Below are 19,204 nucleotides of genomic sequence, written 5' to 3'. Positions count from 1 at the left end.
GATATACTACACTTCCTACAATTTACAATTTCCCAAAGAGAAGAAGAAGGAGAAAGAAGGGAAATTAGGCATCTCCTTTTTCCTCTTTTTCTTTAACCTTTTTTTTTTTTTTTATTAAATCTTTTCTTCCCTTTTTTTATTCTCTTCTTGTATTTTATCCCTTCCTTCATTCATCCCTATTCCTTTAGGGAAATGCAAAAACTGTACATATATAGAATGTATACTGCGGGGAGAGTTCCCTTTTTTCTTTTTCCTTTTTTTAAAAAATGAGAAATGTATAAAGATCTCTTCTTTTCCCACATACACTGCATTCTTCTAAAAAAAAAGGGAGATCTTCTTTATACATTTCTCCTTCTTTTAAGAAAAAAAAGAAAGAAGAAAAAAAGCAAAAAGGAATAAAAGGAAAAGTAAAAAAAAAAACAAAAGTAACAGTAGAATGATGATAGAGATGTCTTTCTTTTTTTTTCTTCTTTTTTAATTTTCTTTTTAATATTAATTCTTTTTCTTATTCCTTTTTTTTCCTGCAAAAAGTACCTCCCACTTCCTATGCACTATATTTTTCTAAAACAGAAGGGAAATATTCTTACTTCCTCATACACTGCTTTCTTTCCAGAAAAAAAGAGAGGAGAACCAACCTACCCTACTTATACACCTTTCTTTTTTCTGTCTTTTCTTTTCTTATAATTTTTTTTTTTTTTTTTAAGAAAGAAAGAAATAAAAAAAAAACGTGAGTAATTCCTTCCTTGTTCTTTTTTCAGAAGAACGCGAGAAAAAGAGGAGGGAAGAGAACGAGGGTGTAGAGTGGTATGGTAGGTTCTTCCCTTTCTTCTTCTCCCTCTTCTTCTTTTTTTTTTTTTAGAGAAGAAAAAAAATTAAGGAATACGAAAGAAAAAGGTGCGTAGGTGCTTTTTTTTTTCATTTAAAGGGAATGCAGTGTGCACGTAGAAGGTACAAGGAGAGAAGGGAAGTAAAAGAAGTAATAAAAGAAAGAAAGGAAAAGAGAGAGTATATAATGGTGTGGTTGGTTCTTCATTTTTTTCTCTCCCTTTCCGTTTGCTGATCTGGCGCCGCTGATTCGTGGCCGCGATCCTCCTTTGCACACATTCACCTCATGCGACGCTAACCTATCTGTCATCCCTATGGGCGCCGGTCTATGATCGCCTTCTAGAGGCATAAGAATAATTTTCTCCACTAGACCGATGAATGTAATGCCTTCATCGGTGCAGCCACCACTACTTCCCCTAAGATGGAAGTGACTCTCCCTTGGGGGTGCGTGACATACAACTTTATTCGCACTTTTTATCTGCCCCTTGTCGTTCGTTATGTACATGGAATCTGCTGTGGAGGAATGACAGTGGTGGTTCTGTTCTATCTCCAATAGAAAGCGGTTTTCAGTGAGGAACACATTACCATCAATTCCACTTCCCTCCATCATCGTGGCATCTATTCCACCTGTGACTACCATAGTCTGTGTCTTCCTCTGCACTACTTACCACTTGACGCTACCATAAGTTCGTCTCATTCGCTTGATCCCTTTTCGCTGCCTCCCCCATTTGGATTCCTGCAGAAAAACGTCTGTGCGCGACACATCTGTCTGCCACAGAAGAATGAAACTATTAAGGAGCTTGGTAAACAGATGGGATGCTTTCTGTAGGGGTTGTGAGGGGAGGATGGGTCATTCTAACCTTGTGGGACCTGACCCCTACAGAAAGCAGCCCATCCGTTTATGAAGCTTCCTAATAGTTCCATTCTTCTTTGGCAGACAGACGTTTTTCTGCAGGAATCCAAATGGAGCCCCCTAAACCGCGCGTATCTGATTGACCTCGTTGATCTGGTTGGTCTGGTTGATCGCGCGGATCCGGTAGGTTGTGCTGGTCTGGTTGGCCACGTTTTCCCTTGTGCCGCCCTTTTCCGCAGAGATGTTTCTTCTCTATGCTCCTTTCTCTTCGGGCAAATCCCTGAGTACCCATCAAAAAAGGACCTTACCCCTTTCGCGCCACGAAGCTCCGCTGTGATATCCACCTCAGGCACTTTCTCTCCCCCCCACAGGTGTAGGCCCACCTCTGCCAGACGTACAAACCCAACGTCAGTGCCTTCTGCAAGAGAATCCCCATGGGCAGCTTCTCTTCCTCCCTCGTTCGAAAGACCCCTTCCCTATAAACTCCAGTGATGCCTCCGTGCAGTTCTTCATGCATTCCACTTTGCAATGAACAAATATCTTCACTTGTGCTCATCCCTTTCCTTGTCAGAGATGAGCCTATGCTGTCCTGCCCCCTATGTTCTTCCCTTTTTTATGTGAGCCGATTAGCCATTCTCTTTCCTTCCTTCCCTTCCTCCCTTAGACCCTTCCTTAACAACCTTTTTCCCACCCTACCACCTAACAACCCACCTAAAAATCTTCCTTCCACCTACCACCACCCTAATAACCCACCTACCATCTAACACCGCACACAACATTCCTTCCACACTATACGGTACATGTTAATGCACTTCTTCCTTCCCTCTTCTCCTTCTTTTTTTTTTTTTTTTTTTTTCTTTCCCTTTCTTCTTTTTTTTTTTTTATAAACCTTTTCGGCCTAATCCTACATCACCTGGGGTGGCTAAAGTACAAGACCATATTTTTGTCCATAACCTAGGAAGATTAACCCCCTAAACCTTAAACCATCAACCCTAAAGCCTAAAGACTAAACCCTGAACCCTAAACCCTGAACCCTAAAGCCTAAAACCTAAACCGTGAAACGTGAAACCTCAACCCTAAACCGTGACACTTGAAACCTCAACCCTAAACCGTGAAACTTGAAACCTCAACCCTAAAACCTAAACTCTGAACCCTAAAACCTAAACTCTGAACCCTGATCCCTAAACCCTAAACCTTGAACCCTGAAACCCTGAACCCTAAACCTTCGTTCCTCCTCCTTAGACTCATCCTTCCTTCCCCCTCCTTAGACCCGTTCCTTCCTTAGACCTTCACTTCCTCTTTAGACTCTCCTTTTCTCCTCCATAGACCATTTCTTTCCTTCCCTAGACCCTCCTTTCCTTCCTTCTTTAGACCCCCTCCTTCCTCCGTAGACCTTCCTTCTTTCCTTAGACTTCCTTTCCTTCCTTAGACGTCCTTCCTTCCTCCTTAGATCTCCTTCCTTCCACTCTTAACAACCTTCCCTAACACCCCTAATAACTTTCCTTCCCTTAGGAAGTACCTTGCTTCCTCCTTCCTTTCCTCCTTCTTAGACCCTCCCTTCCTTTCCTTCCTTAGATCCTCCTTTCCTTTCCTTCCTTCCTGAGGCCTTCCTTTACTTTCCTTCCTTAGACATTCCTTTCCATCGTTAGATCCTCCTTAGACCCCCTCCTTCCTCCTTTGTGCATACCCTCAGCACATAACTCCATAGTTCGCCCTCATCTGATATATCCTTCTAAATTACATTTTTCCCTTTTTCAAAATATTTGAGGACATTGCTTCTGTCGAGGAAAAGCAAGTGTGTTCTTTCTATCAGGTGGAGTGTCGCTCTGCGACGCCGCACACCCTCCCAATTCCTTCCCCCCCCAAAGCTACATCCAATGCTACATTACATACGACCATAGTCAATATTGTTCCTTTGTCCATTCGTTATCCATTCGTTACATTCATTCTATATGTGCATTTATGCATTTATTCATTCTATGCATATGCGTCCATTTGGAATATGTGCATTTTGCATATGCGTTCATTTTGAATGTGTACTCATTCATTCATTGCATTTTTACATATGCATCCATTTTGCTCATTTGTTTGTTTGTGCGCTTCCTCACTTTTGCGCGTTCGTCGTTCCGATTCCGCGCTGTTGGATGTTGCATGCCGTGTGTCCGCGTGGCATACGAACACATGCAAAAAAAAAAAAAAAAAAAAAAAAAAAAAAAAAAATATATGTTACAACTACAACGCTAGAAAAGTGAAAAAAAAGAAAGAAAAGTGGGCCATTAATCGATGTGCACAATTTGAGGAACCACCAAGCGGGGCCGTGGCTGTGACGCAGATGTACCCCTTTTCCAATGCGCACGTGCACATGCAGAAAATGGCTGAGAGGCGAACGCAATGAAGCTAATGTTGTTGCAAGTTTTATGAAGCGTGCAGGAGGGGTAAAAGCACATCCGCCAATAACCTGCCAACTGCAAACTGGAAACTGCATTTAAAAAAAAAAACAGCAGAGAGATAACCAAAAGGATCATTGGAGAGTCCGGTCCCTTGTGAAGGAATTCCATATGTATACACACACATATAAGGTGCCCGATGCCGACTACTCATTCGAACCGTTCTCTGTATTGAAACAACTCCAACATATTTTAGGGACCCCCTTCTTTTTTTTTTAAAAAAAAAAAAAAAAAAAACATACGTATAGTTTATCGCGTAAGAGCACATCTATTTATACACATTTATGTACGTATACGTAACGCACTATTTTCTGTAGTACTCTCACCATGCTGTTAAATTTGAATATGGGGATTTCTGCCCCCGTAATTGGGATAAGCTGGCACAAGCGTTTCATACCATTGTTGTTTACCCCATTTCACTTCCTGCGTCCACGTAAACAAACGCAAAGGATGGATCGATGTAGGTTCGAACATTAATTGTAAACGGCGCGCAGACTAGACGGGACGTTGCCCGTTCGGTGTGCGCGAATTTGCGTATACGTGTGCATCTGTTTGAGATTACCCGTTGGCATACATCCGCGCGTGTGCAGAGTGGGAAAAACCCACTGGGTTAAGCATCACCCTCATGTGGCACATGGATTGGTTAAGCTGCACCCGGCAGTTTTTCCATTGGGGATAACAACTCAGCGACGGATGTTTTGAAAAAACACTAGTTGTGCTTCTCCTTTGTGAACATTCATCCGAGTGCCTTTCCGTTCACCCCCTCACACACCACTATTGACACACCACACACACACACACTTGCAAGACCAAAAAGCAGTACAAGAACAGGCGGCATTTTAGAGGCTACTACTACAGGTGGATGGGCTCCTACTAAGAAGATTATTCATTATACAATGCGGGAAAAAATCTGGGAAGATACATATCTCCAATCGGCGGATATACTTTTTTTTTTTTTTTTTTTTTTTTTTACGTTTGGCATACTCCTTGAAAAGGGACGGGGGGGAGAGACAGAACGAAGCGGCATGACCCGACGCAGACACACATCCCCTACATGATGTTACATTTTTTTAAAGTGGTAATTATATCAGATTGGTGCTTTATAATAAGCGGTTCTTAAGAATGTATCCATATTTGTACTTAACATGTAATTACTTTTGTGCGAACATTTTGGCGTGAAAAAGGGAAGAAGAAAAAAAAAAAAAAATACCTTCACCCCGTATGCTGCGTAATGATAGACGCTTTTTTTTTTCCACCCCTTTTGTGGTGCACCTGATCCACATTTTTGCAGAACGGGTGGAGAACGACGTGGGGGTAATTTTGCCAAGCCCCTGTTTATTCCTCTTCTTTAAATGCCATTTTTATGACGGGCCCCTCCTACTGGCCATGTTTGTCCCGCGTGAACGCGTACTTGTGCATATTTTCCTATCACTCAACTGTGTTGGTGGTCTATTCCAATTAAATTCCCAATTCGTTCATTCGAATGGGGAGTGTGCTCTGTTACACACTTCAGCAGTTCAGCATGCGAAGTGGGTGAGGCGCATATACCCTGCGTTGACTGCCATTTCACCTGTGTCGAGCGAAAAAGGGTAGGGATGCTTCGTACCATGTAAGAGGATATACCCTCCTTGAGGGTATACATGTATATTTACATTTATTTTTATTCTTATGTCCTCCCCCTTTTAAATCCGCCATCTATATGATGGCAATTTTGACGTGAGGTGATCCATGACAATGTACGTATACAATTCCGTTCGGCCATTTGCTTAATGTGTTATCTTCCTCCTAAGCACATAAATGCGGAGGGGAGGGGAATATTCACAAAGGGGGAAGGTAGCTATAATAATTTTTTTTTTTATTTTTTTTATCAAAAGAGTGCCTTCTTCCTTGCCTGCTCAGGTGAAAAATATGTTCCTCCTTTTTTTATACAAAGCAGTGACGCGTACCTTTTTTGTGTACTTATTTTGAATGTCATTTTTAACAGTTTCATTTGGCTTGAAAAAGGGAAGAAGAGAATTTTACTCTATCGATATGTGGCACCTTCCCATGTTGCCGTGTCATGTGAGCTTGTGAGATGTGCCTTTACGCGAACGAAACTATTTTCCTTCTTGCGGGAGGGGTGCGTCAAAAAAGTGCCACTTGTATGTTGCTCCATTTTTGCGTAATTAACGTGGGGGAGCGAGGGAAAAAAATAACGCGAGCGGGTTGGATAATAGGGCTTACCTCAGTGGTGGCATAAGTATTCGAAAGCGTTTTTTCGTACTCACGCGCGCAGGAGGGAATAGGAGTACATGAAAGTGGAATATGCGAATGCGGAGCTGGCGGACACGTGCCGCCTTATGCGCAAAATTAGCCCCTTTGAACCGTGCATACGCGTGAACGGTGCATTGATCTCCATATTGTGGTGTTCCCTTTGCGGCATAGGAAAAGTGGCACTCGGGATGCCGGCGTGGAAGAAGCAAAAAAAAAAAAAAAATATAATATAACATGGCGACACCCTTGTAATTTTTTAACCCCTTTCTTCTTACTATAGCGCATACAAATGGTGCGTATATAACTCATCCAATATGTCGCTCACGTGCTGGGCATGTAGGAACACCCCCTTGTTGTACTGGAACTACAAATTTATAAGCCGTCGTCCCTATTTATATACAAAAAAAAAAAAAAAAATCGGAAGGAGACAAAACATAGGCTATATTTATTGCATGTAAAAATAATTGTATTATGTGCACCATCAGGGAAGTGGGCCTACTCAACCGAATTGGTACTTTTTTTTCAATTTTTTATATATAAAAAGGCGTACACCTTTTCCTCTTAACAGTAGCATTTTTTTTTCAAAAAAAGATATTTATTCTTTCATGAACATTTTTTTAAAAATATACTTTTTTTCTTTCCTTGTAAGTTAAATTGCTCTACAAATTATCACGCGGACGTGCAAAACACGCATATAATAGGAGAAAAAACAAAAAACAGAAAAAACTTTTTATTAATCTCTAGCATTATTAAACTTTCTTCCCACATCATTATTTCGCTGAGCGCGTTATTTTTACCACATAGAGGGATAGCATTTTTACGTAATACTCCCAGAAGTTCTTCCTATAGTTCTATACCATCCATCTACACGTAGGAAAAAATGGCCCACGTAATTACTCGTATTTCTGCCCGTGAAATTTTGGGTAAGCACTTTAGCGATGTAGCACTGCGCGTGATTATGCCCGAATTGGCATATAGCTGCACGGGATAGAACTTTTGAGCATACTCAGGCTCACGTTTACGAAGTGAAGCAGTGGCAGATGTAGCACTTTTATACGTGTGTGCTTCTCTACCTTCTTTGTGACTGCACGTATGTCACGTGGTTTGATTGGCGCTATTCATTTGTGTGCATTGTAGAGGGTCATTCATGGGATCGCCCCTCTGGGGAGCGTATCGAATAGAGTAGCCATCCTTTGAGCGCCTTTACCCGTGGGAGAGTACCTGGGTGGTGTGGGCGAACAGGGCAGCTATTCTATTGGATGCGCAACCCAGAGGGATTATCTCCCCTGAATGACTCCAACGCAAGGGCATAGCATCTAGTTGAGCATTCCTATAAAGTGTTCTTCCCATAGCCCCGAGGCTAAAGAGGAGCAACGTTAACAGAGCGGAGAAAAGTGTACAGTGTACACCGTGTAGTTCGCCTAGTAGATGCCACCGCTATGTTTTTTCCTTCTCACTTTACTGTTTATTTCACTGTTCATTTTGCCGTTCCCCCCCCCGTGCAGACTCCCGAGGAAACCCAACCGTCGAAGTGGACCTCGAAACGAACATCGGTATCTTCCGAGCCGCAGTGCCATCAGGAGCATCCACAGGAATATACGAAGCGTTGGAATTAAGAGACAATGACAAGGGAAGGTATCTAGGAAAAGGTGTACAGAAGGCAATCAACAATATTAATGAGCACATAGCACCAAAGTTGATTGGCATGGATTGCAGAGAACAGAAAAAGATTGACAACTTGATGGTGGAAAAATTAGATGGAAGCAAGAACGAATGGGGATGGTCCAAAAGTAAATTAGGAGCAAATGCAATTTTAGCAATTTCGATGGCTGTATGTAGAGCTGGAGCTGCTGCGAATAAGGTGTCTCTGTACAAATATTTAGCCCAGTTAGCAGGAAAGAAAAATGACCAGATGGTTTTACCTGTCCCCTGTTTGAATGTAATAAATGGAGGATCCCACGCAGGTAACAAATTGGCTTTCCAAGAATTTATGATAGTCCCAGTTGGTGCACCAAATTTTAAAGAGGCATTAAGATACGGAGCGGAAGTGTACCATACACTCAAGTCGGAGATTAAGAAGAAGTATGGCATTGATGCAACGAATGTAGGAGATGAAGGAGGATTTGCTCCCAACATATTAAATGCGAATGAAGCCTTGGATCTTTTAGTAAGTGCTATTAAATCTGCTGGCTATGAAGGAAAGGTGAAAATCGCCATGGATGTTGCTGCGTCGGAATTTTACCAAGCTGATACGAAGACTTACGACTTAGACTTTAAAACGCCAAACAATGATAAGTCTATGGTCAAAACTGGAGCTGAATTGGTTAACCTTTACATCGATATGGTGAAGAAGTATCCAATTATTTCTATAGAAGATCCATTTGATCAAGACGATTGGGAAAATTATGCCAAGCTGACAGCATCCATTGGTAAGGACGTACAAATTGTGGGAGATGACTTACTAGTTACTAACCCTACAAGAATTAGCAAAGCTTTGGAGAAGAAAGCCTGCAATGCTCTACTGCTGAAGGTGAACCAAATAGGTTCCATCACGGAAGCTATTGAGGCTTGCTTACTATCGCAGAAGAATGACTGGGGTGTTATGGTTTCACACAGATCTGGAGAAACAGAAGACGTTTTTATTGCTGATTTGGTTGTTGCTCTCCGAACTGGACAAATCAAAACGGGTGCTCCATGTAGAAGTGAGAGGAATGCAAAGTATAACCAGTTGTTAAGGATTGAAGAGTCCCTTGGAAGCAATGCTCTTTTCGCCGGAGAGAAGTTTAGGCACCAATTAAATTGAGCGAGGTCCGTACCGGGTATGGGGGATCCCCATCTGCTGTGTTCCTGTTGCACTTGTTTCTCCCACTAGTACGTATTGAGCGAAGGGAGGTGGTGCAGAAGAATGAAGTCCTTGGGAACTGCTAAACTGGAGGAACGACTTTCCCCCGTGCATGTTACTATTACGAGCACGGTAGCGTCAACCTTCGGGGGTGGTGGTTCATTCCAGGTTCTGCCAACCAAGCCACCATGCTTCTTTCTCTTCTCACTCTCCCGTTTCGCACAGAGCGGTATCCCGAATTGTTTCCGCCGTGCGCGTGTACAAGTGTTCCTACATCAGCATCTACATTTTTTATTCATCCAATGCAATAATCTTTTTATGCGCGTTTTTATCGGCTTAGATACCTTCACGCGCCTGAGAACGAAACAGGGCCCCCGTGCACGTGAGTTTCCATTTTCTCTATCCATGCATCGTTCAGTTTAACCAAACCGTATACACGAACTTGTAAAACTGCGGCTTCGAAACATAGACCGATTGGCCGGTTTGGCACATTGCCGGGACGCCGCAAAAGGAACAGGTGGCACGAAGGGGAGGGAGACCTGTTTTGTCAATCCCCGTTTAGGTCCCTGTGGAGGTGGCTCCGGTAGTAACAAAGATAAGCGGATCATGTGTGCGGCAAAAAGACGCAGCTTCAGGGTGATACTAAAATAATGGAACAGCCTCCACTGCGTAAAGGACACTCCCGCGTGACGTTAAAAAAATGTTTACGCAATTGCTAGCATCCGCAAAAAAGACAAAACGGGCAGTAATTGCCACCGCCCACTCACCGATTGATCCGTAATTACGCCAAAATGAATTTTGCCAAAGGTGGAACAAAGTACCCCTGCCTGTAGACGCGAGGCAGCGTATGAAAAAGGAAGCATGCGAATGTCCCGGTTCTGAAAAAAAAACAGATCCAGTTTATGCAACATTCGTTTTGCAGCTTTTAAAAAGTTCGCGACTTATTTGTAAATAACTTGCTGCTATTTTGCTGTTACTTCGCTGCTGCATGGTGAATTAAGCCGCGTGGGAGAGCTCCGCGTCACCACCTGTGTACACCCTCAGGGACACTGGGAAGAAAGGAAAAAAAAAAAGGGAATCCAACCTATGCGGACGGGGAAAAAACAAAGCGAACAGAACGAATAAAAGCGAAGTGCGGTGGAGGAAGGCAACCCAATCAAACGTAACCACTAAATCTGCCCCCCGTAGTGATCAAAAGAAATTGCCGCAGCTGAGTCAGCACAAAATGAACAGCTGTTGGAACAACGGGGAAAAAAAAAAAAAAAAAAAAAAAAGGTTTTACAGAAATGTCGCATGAGCGAACGAGCGAGAAACCTGACCCTTTGGAAATTCTTCTTGCATGACTTTTCTTCTTCTCCCCTCCCGCTTTTTCCTTCGGATATTCATTTTTTAAAAAAAAAGGGCAACTCCACGTGCACACTCACCTACACATCCACACCTGCGCATGTGATGATCATTAAACTCTGAAAGTCGAGCAATTCGATGTGACCTTTGCTCTTCACTTTTCCTTTTCTTTTTTTTCCTTTGTTTTGACGCTTCCCTCCAACGTGATGCGTTACACACTGAAGAATGGAACGTGATAACGAATCTGTGGTTGTGTACTTGTGTCAGTAAAAAGAAAAAAAAAAAAAAAATTGTAAAAGTTGAGTTCGTCTATTTCGGTGGAACATGTTTTTTTTTTTTTCCATCCTTTTAACCATTTTGTGTTTCCACAAGTTTGAACTTTGTCATTTTCGCTTTTACTGTTTGGAGTTTTTTTTTTTTTTTTTTTACTTCACTGTACTCCTGCGCAGGACAACAACAGTCTGCTTTTTACATAACAGGAAATTTGTTAAATTCAATATAGTTTTTGTGTTTCCCCTTCCCGGTGTCACGTTTGTTCCCATTTGGGTACACCAAAGTATTCGCTTCTCCTTACGTCCCTCCCCGTTGCGTTTTTTTTTTTTGGGGGGGGTCCCATTTGAAACTCCCGCCTTTTCTGAGCCCCCCCAAAATTTGTTGATGTGGCAAAGGAGAATGCACATTAATCAGCTTGTAACTGGACCCATCGCTGCTTCCAAAACGTGTTTTGCCAAAGGGGGAAGTGGCCTCTTATCCGTACACACACACCAACGGGAAGAAGATAAAGGATCAAAGAAAAGGCTGACCCATAGTACACGCCATTACATGTGATAGTATGAAAAAAAAAAAAAAATAATAAATCACCATGTGCACATCACAGTAACAAATTAGAGGTTCCCCCACCAAAAAGAAGAATAAAGTACAAGTGGCACATTTTAGTGGACCTCTTTTCTTATTTTCCACTTGGCAGTTGGGAGTCGCCTATATATACACACACATGGTCCTATTGGACGACTTTGCGAAGGTCCCCATAGGAGCAGCACACCGTTGATGTAGCACGACGTGCGGGCGTGTTTGCACATGCACACACATTTTTGCGCCTGTGTGTACTCCCCAACGAAGTTGACAAAAGGAAGTGGTGCACTACAACGACGGAGACAAGCATGCAGGACAAGAAAAGCAGCACCCGAGGAACTGCCCTAAGCAGAAGCGTAAACGGAGCCATAAAATTCGTGTCGAAGGGTAAGAAGCTTAATCAGCATGGGGGTGGCAATGGGGAGTCCCTTTCGAATGTGTTGAATGTCAGCACGAGGAAGAAGAGCAGTAACAGGGGGAGTGCCATCGTCAGTGCGGCAGTTGGCGCAGCGACTAGCGGTGGAAGCCAGAGGAGAGACCACTCCGTAAACAATGTTGACCAGTTCGAACTGAAGTGCCGAGACTACCTAGACAGTGTTCTAAAGATAGGCGAATATGTGAAGCTGCCCAAGAGCATCAACAATGAGGAGGAGAAGAAGAGGTGGAAGAAGGCCCACTGTTTACGTAACAAAATGAAGCAATACGATCATCTCACGAGAAGAAAATTGTTCCAAAGAAAAAGTGTTAGTAATAATGCAAAATTCAACAGGGAGAGGTATATTATATTAAATAATATCCCCAGGTATAGGGAAGCCTTTCCTTCCGTCATGGACGACCCGTCAAACAAAATCAAGGAGGACATCATTCGTACGTACCTCAAGACACACGCTGCTTACTTCCTATCGGAGAGTAGAAACGGAAACAGCCGCAAGTGTGGAAATGGTTACAACGTGAGTTTTGTGAAGAAGGGGCCCAACAGCTATGTGTGCAGACCAGTGAACAAGGACAGGCAGGTGGATTCTTGTTTGCGTTACTACTGCGGATCACCGCCTGCGGGCCAGCACAGGACAAGCAGCACAAGAAATCACCCGAAGGGTAAGAAGAAGGATTTGTCTTACAATTTGTGGAAAAAGATCATCATCGAGGGGATAAAAAATGGCAGCATTGGTGTTGGAGGTACGGGCGGTATTAACCGTGTGAGCAACGTTCACGGAGTTCGCAGCGTAAGCGGGCGCGCTCCGAGCAAGTACGAAATTCTCGTCAACGGATCCTACCACAATCTGAAGAATGCGAGCGGCGGGGTGAACGACTCAGGGAGAACGACCCGAAAAAGTACCCTCAGTGGAAGCAATCAAGCGAGTAGAAAATTGACAACAAGCGCAAACCACACCTCAAACAGAATAGTCCTACACAACGAAAAAAGGGAAGATGCATATGAATTGAAGCCGAGTAAAACGAACGCGAAAATGTCCCCTCCCAGTGCGAAGGTTCTTAAAAGTTCCTCCACGTACAATTCCCCTGTGAACTCGAAAGAGGTACGCACACAAGGGGCAGGATCCACCCGAGATCGCACCCAACACACGACCATATTAAATACCCACAGTCAGCACTCAAATGGGAACTCCTTCTGTTCGGACGAATCGATGAAGAGACTTATGTACGACAAGTGTAATGTGGAAAGTGAGAAGTTCTTTTACAAAAAGGATCGATTTTCTTTACTGGGTCGGATTAAGAAAAACAAGGAAATCGAGGTGAGGCTCGTGTTGAACAAGGTGTGACGTGGGAAAAAGCGCTTCTCACAAGAAGGGGAAATAATCCCCCTCGATGAAGCAGCTTTGTGTAGAAGACTCCAAACCACTTAACAGATTCGACGCGTTGAAGAAGAAAAAAAGAATATGTTTCACCTGAACATGTGTGCATTTTTTTTTTTTTTTTTTTTTTTTTTCTGTTCATATTTTGTGTACTTCCCCCTCGTATGGCTAGCCAAAATGCCGGGCTGAGGATTTCCCAGTTTTCTCCCTCTCTCATTTATACAAAATATAAGATTTAATGTAACATTGTTGTATGTTTGACTTGTGCGTTTTTTTTTCTTTTTTCCGTCCATTGGCACGTACGTCGTTCTCCATTTTTTAGTTTTTTAAAAGTAACCGCGTCGTAGTTGTGAAGACAGCTGCTTTGCAAGTTCATGTAAAAATTTGCACTTTAGTATAATTTTTTTAAATTAAAAAAAAAAACAAAGGGGAAATGTGCCCAGCGAAGGGGAGTCGGGCAAAGCAAAAGTGAGCAATGCAAACGTTGGCAGTGTAACGTGGGTTGGGGAAAACAAAAGAGGGTCACTCACGGAGTATCCCCCAAGCGTGTGAGCAAGGTTTCTCCATGTATGTGGTGCAACGGAAAGGAGCCGTATAAAACGCGAATTGGGAAACGCACAGAGGTGTGCATTCGGACGCTTACACATGCCGCTCAGCCCCCCCCACAGCAACAAAGCTTTATAATTTTGAAAATGAACCGGATGATCAAATTTATAAGTTTTTTGATAAAGGTGAAGGTCAAGCGAATAACCACGTAGAGCAGAATTAACACCGCCACGCACTTCAGCAACTTGATAAGGATTATCCTTTTAATTTCATTCGCACTGACGGCATCCTTTCCAGGTCGTAAGGCATGCGCATCTGGGCTCCCTGCATTTGCGGGTCCCTCTTTCAACTTTTTAAATAAATAATTGACAGCGTCAAATATGAAGGTGCCATTTTTAATTATGTCTGTAGGGTTTAGAAGGGAAGCACCATCTATGAAATTTAATGTGTAGTCATTTCCATCATTTTTGTTTTTATTAAATAAGTCAAGGAAGTCTCTTCCTGTATTTTCACTTTTGTTTGTATGATTGTTGCTCTTAAACTGGTCCGATTCGTCTTCCCCCTTTTTATTCTTCTGGTTATCTTGACCTAAATTCTTGTCATCCTTTGGGGGGTTAACCCCATTTGTATCGTCTGTGTTGATACCTTTTGCAGAAGTGAAGAAAGTAGGAGGGCCCAGACAGACTAGCCCGCTTAGGAACAAGAACAAGAAAAAAAGATAGGCGTTTTTTCTGATTTTTTTTTTTTTTTTTTTTGAATCCCTCATCGGGGTGATCTTCTCGATCGCCATGGTGGATCAGTTCATTTGCGCGTTTCATCCAAGGGGGGGAGGCGTCATCTGTTATAGCGGCGTTAGCAGCGTTATTGTTATTGACGGTTTTGGCTGTATTGGCGATACTGTGGGTGGTAATAGTGGGGATAATCATGGTCCTATGTGTTCACCCTGTTATGCCGATCCTCCGAATGATAAAACGGGAGGATGAGGAAGGGTGCTTCTCTTCTCTTCCCGGGGTGGTACTCTCAACACCTCTACTTAGCCATTGCTATAGTCGGCACATTACTGCATCTGTGCGTCATTAAATATTCCTCTGGGGGAAAGCTATTCTGCAACGCTTTTTGTTTTGCTCAAAGTTAGGGTAGGAGAGGCGAAAATGGAGAAACCAAGAGACAGAAACGAAGCTTAAGAAACCAAATTAGGGGAAAAGACATTCGGGAATTCCCTCCTCGGGCTCATCAATCGCAATTGGATGCCATTAATTTTTTTTTTTTTTTTTTTTTTTTTTGTCTACTTTGAAGCTATATGCCTTACGTAGGAACCGCGTGCACACAGTAAGACTCGCAGGTGTTCCGCACTTGGGGCTTGACCCCATTTTACGTTCATTTGGTTAGCAGTGGAAAGAGGTTATATGTTTTTCGTAGGAAATAACCTGGGAGTCTACACGATGGGATACATGGTGGACTGATTTTTTGCTCACTGTGCGGTGTGCCGTGGGTCCTCCTGGGTTCTAATTTAACGAACCAGATGAGAGGGGTCTCCCCTACACACTGCACATTTTCGAACAGGCATCAGCGCAGCGTACAGGCAAGGAGACATTGTTTCCATTCAAACCTTATGAGCCAAATAAGCATGTAGCATTGCGCTTTCTGCTAATTGGTATAGAGAAGAGGCATTATTTTGCTTAGGCAGGTGTGTTGCCCATGGGGGGAGGGGCCTCCCGATTGAAGAATTCTTTTGTCCCATCGCAATGTGAAATGGAAGTAGTTCACCCCAGCGTGTTACATTTTATCTTTTCCTTTTCCAGTGGACACCATTTTTCTTTTCGCAAATATGTAGTTTACCCCCCTTTTGTTATTTTCCTCCTTGGGGGCCTGTGGGCGCATTTAAAGGGTTTCCCCTCGAAAATTGGCAACCCTTGTAAAGTCACCCCGCTTGTGATGTGCCAAACGGGGGGAAAAAAGGAAAACACATTGATCCTTGGGGTTGCAAGGTTGCTTAATTATGCCTAAACGTGCACAAAATTTTCACGCATGAAAAATAATTCATGCCAGCTCCGCATCATGCATGTATTACGCCGCGCAAATAGGCGAAGCGGAAAAAAAAAAAAAAAAAAAAAAAAATTGCAACATTATAAGTGGGAAAAAGGGGAAATAACCATGACGAAGATTAGCGCGGCGGATTTATTTAAGCTGAAAGGAATTCCTGCGGAAAAGCGCGAGTGTAGCGAATTTTTCCAAATGTTTTAGTTCCAACGCGCTGTGGAGTTCTCTGCACAATTTTTGCGCGTTCACCCACGGGCGGAAGGTTTGATTTGACTTTGCCTGCTGGCGAGGCGCACGTTGAGGTGTTGCCAGCGTGGTTACCTCTGTTCTTCGGTTTTCGTTACTCTTTCCCATGCTGGAACAGCAATCCATGATGAGGCGGCAAAATGACATAAATGGGGAGAAGAACATTTTGCAAGAAGCACAAAGTGGAAGGAGATTCTCCACCGAAGTGTCCATATATAGTGCAGCGGTGTAGGAAGCATTGTTAAGGAGGGGGTGGAAAAAAAAAAGGCCCCATCCAGGGCAATCAATGTACACCACGTCACATGCTGATCACTTGGGTGGAAAGTTGGTGAATAATGGATCGGGGGACGTGGCGTTAAGGGGATCGGCTCACGGAAAGTGGTAATTCCCCACGTTTCCCTGCAGGTAGCGCCATTCCGCCGCCTGACCGCTGATCGTACACCGTGTACAGCTTTCCACCCCTCGACACACAATGATGAAGCTGGAAGAAGTGTTCACGCTCGAAATTTTAATAAAAATTTTGAGCAAGATTTTCGTAAAGGGGAACTACTGCATAACGAAGGAAGACATCAACACGAAGAACTGCCGAGTGATGATTTTCGAGTCAAAAATGGACATGTCCAATTTTAGGAAAAACGGAGACGAAGAATTCATAAACATGCTTTTCTATTTTTACAACAAAAATTATTTGTTCTTTATTGTATACTGTTTGAACAAGAAAAATATTGTCTACTTGAATTTCTTCAATCCTCTGTTAAGTGAGAAGGAAAGTATCGAGTCGATCAATTTGTTTTTTATTAACAACTTTTTTCCTCATATTATTTTGGGCCTGAACAATGGCAAAGTTTTCCTGTACAATCATGAAGGCATCATCTGCATGCAAAATAAATTCGTAGACAGTAAGATAAAACTGATTTTTGTAGAACGACAGAAGGAGTATATTCTCTTCGTGTATGAAAACAACACTGTGGTAAATACAAACTTACATTTAATTAAAAGAGCATTGGAAAGTAATTCAAAAGTTTTACCACTTGATTATTCCTTCACCGTTAATAAAAATATGACAATAAATCATATTTTTTTGAGAAACAATAATTACTCTCCTGATGTTTTTAAAAAAGAGTTATATTGCATTTACAGTAGGGATGACTTGGCTAGGTACATCACGGATGCTATTACGTCCAATCAGCCACAGTGTAATAGAATTGCCAATGCGAATTATGTAATCACATCCAAGACGATCACCATTTCGATACTTTCTCTCATTCGGCAGAATGCTACTTATAATGACCTTCTAACAAAAAAGGAAAATTTTGGAGCATCAGAAAAGCTCAGTTCCAGAATTAATAATTTTTTGAAAAACATGTTTACGAAGAAAAATGATCCATCCGGTGCGATGGTAACAGCGTCAGTAGCTGCATCGCCTTCTTCAGGAGGAACGACTTCCCAATCGGTAACACCTTCAGTGGGTTCTGCCTCAACAGCGTTGTCAGTTCCCTCCCCCAGTGCTGCATCTAACTCCACTGGAGTACAAATGGCAGAACCCAATGCCATTATCCCACAACATAACACGTCAAATACTTATGGAAACGTAACAGATAATCTCAGCACACAAATTGTGCACTGCTTTAACGACGCGAAGAGACAAATTATAGACATCTGTATCTGCCCGTGGAATCAAAACTTGGTACTGGCATTGGATAACTTAGGAAGGATATGTCTCCTTAACATTTGCACGCTGAGCATTTTGCACATGTGGAAAAGTTACCGATCAGCGTTTATGAGTTTTATTCAGAGGAGGAAATTGACAACTCGTCCTTCCGCTAATTTGTCCAAGGGGGTAGGAGGGGTTACTGGTACGAGCTCAACTGCTCATGGAGAAAACGAAGACCAGTTGGACGATAAGGCAATTTTTTTTTACCTCAAGACGAGAAACTTAATCGAAATTTGGGACCTCAGGACGCTGCACAAGGTGTACAGCGTGCGGACGTATGAAGACCCTCAGCTTTTTAAAATATTTTTTGCCGACCACGATGTTCCTAATAAAATTTACTTCTTCAGCACCAGTCACCATGTCTTCCTGATGAACACCAACTTTGAGTTGTTCCACGTCAAGTGGCCCGCATGACCGGACACGGTGCTGCCCCATTGGTATAATCCCTCCTTAGCCGGTCCAGAGTAGCCATTACGCTGAATACGCATCGCGCCTTTTTTTCCTCCACATGTGCCTACCCCTGTAATTGGTTTGTTTGGCCGCAAGGGGAGTTTTACTCCTCGTCATTTTTATTACCCATTGTCGTCCCTACAATGTTCATCACTACCCCTTTTCCGTTCTTGTCATCTATCAAGAGACACCACCACCACCTCTTTTTTAACAATTTGTCCCTACCTACCGAAGTGTTTACTGTAGTGTGTATATGCTGCCCTTTTTATAACGTCGGTAGTCGCCCTCTCGCGGTTTGACCAGCTTTCCCATTCCAGTTAGGTAAAAAGGTGTATTAAAGGAAACCTCCCCGCGTGGGCTGTTTGTTCTCATTCGGCGTGGTGCACTGGAGAGGACCTTCCTTTCGTTCCATCGGAGGGTAAAAGCATCCCAATATGGGTTGTGAAAAAAAAAAAAAAAAAAAAAAAAAAAAAAAAAAACTGATCGGAAGTAACGTACAGCAGAGCATGTTGCATCTCCGCATGGTGAGGAAAATAATTGCGTGTCTGTGAATGGATTAGGTGTGAAAATGTGTACGTACATACATGCACGTGTAATGTGTAATTGTGTGTATGAACGCACGTATGTTTTGTTATGAATGCGCATGTAAGTGCACGCGCTGGTCATTAATTACTAATGGGGTGTAGCGACTGCTGTTTAGGCGGCCTCCATTTCAACACCAACGATGGAAGAGCCATCTTCATCTCCTCGTCTGGTTCGCCTGCTTGGCCTGCTTGGCCTGCTTGTGCACATCTTCACTGCTTCCCTTCCTGGTTCTGGATCAAGCTCTTTAGTGCCTTAGGGGGGTGGATATGATTGTATATTGGGGAGTGACTGGGCAGATATAGCGACGCACGCACAGGCATGGCGCAATAACTGCGCTTGTGGTACTCAGCACATGAGGGGAAACGGATGGAAGGAAATGCCCCTCCAAGGAAACAC

At 42.9% G+C, this 19,204-nt stretch overlaps 4 protein-coding genes across 4 annotated transcripts; 3 read left to right on the top strand and 1 right to left on the bottom strand.

Annotated features, from left to right (window-relative positions):
- Positions 1 to 6,901: 6,901 nt before the first annotated feature.
- PCOAH_00021850 (Enolase) lies at positions 6,902 to 9,181 on the top strand (the record flags this gene model as incomplete). The annotated part of the gene is made up of 2 exons (XM_020058992.1): positions 6,902 to 7,301; positions 7,884 to 9,181. 2 exons carry the CDS (start codon positions 7,259 to 7,261, stop codon positions 9,179 to 9,181), a joined length of 1,341 nt encoding a protein of 446 aa, XP_019914654.1.
- A 2,543-nt stretch (positions 9,182 to 11,724) lies between these two features.
- On the top strand, positions 11,725 to 13,194 carry PCOAH_00021840 (Uncharacterized protein; the record flags this gene model as incomplete). Its single annotated transcript, XM_020058991.1, has 1 exon — positions 11,725 to 13,194. The coding sequence occupies one exon, from the start codon at positions 11,725 to 11,727 to the stop codon at positions 13,192 to 13,194; it is 1,470 nt and encodes a 489-aa protein (XP_019914671.1).
- A 685-nt stretch (positions 13,195 to 13,879) lies between these two features.
- On the bottom strand, positions 13,880 to 14,563 carry PCOAH_00021830 (Uncharacterized protein; the record flags this gene model as incomplete). Its single annotated transcript, XM_020058990.1, has 1 exon — positions 13,880 to 14,563. The coding sequence occupies one exon, from the start codon at positions 14,561 to 14,563 to the stop codon at positions 13,880 to 13,882; it is 684 nt and encodes a 227-aa protein (XP_019914687.1).
- A 1,968-nt stretch (positions 14,564 to 16,531) lies between these two features.
- On the top strand, positions 16,532 to 18,187 carry PCOAH_00021820 (Uncharacterized protein; the record flags this gene model as incomplete). The annotated part of the gene is made up of 1 exon (XM_020058989.1): positions 16,532 to 18,187. The coding sequence occupies one exon, from the start codon at positions 16,532 to 16,534 to the stop codon at positions 18,185 to 18,187; it is 1,656 nt and encodes a 551-aa protein (XP_019914396.1).
- Positions 18,188 to 19,204: the final 1,017 nt, after the last annotated feature.

Source organism: Plasmodium coatneyi, chromosome 8 (genome assembly GCF_001680005.1).
Source record: "Plasmodium coatneyi strain Hackeri chromosome 8, complete sequence".
Taxonomy (NCBI): domain Eukaryota; phylum Apicomplexa; class Aconoidasida; order Haemosporida; family Plasmodiidae; genus Plasmodium; species Plasmodium coatneyi.
This window is presented reverse-complemented; position numbering and strand designations above follow the sequence as displayed.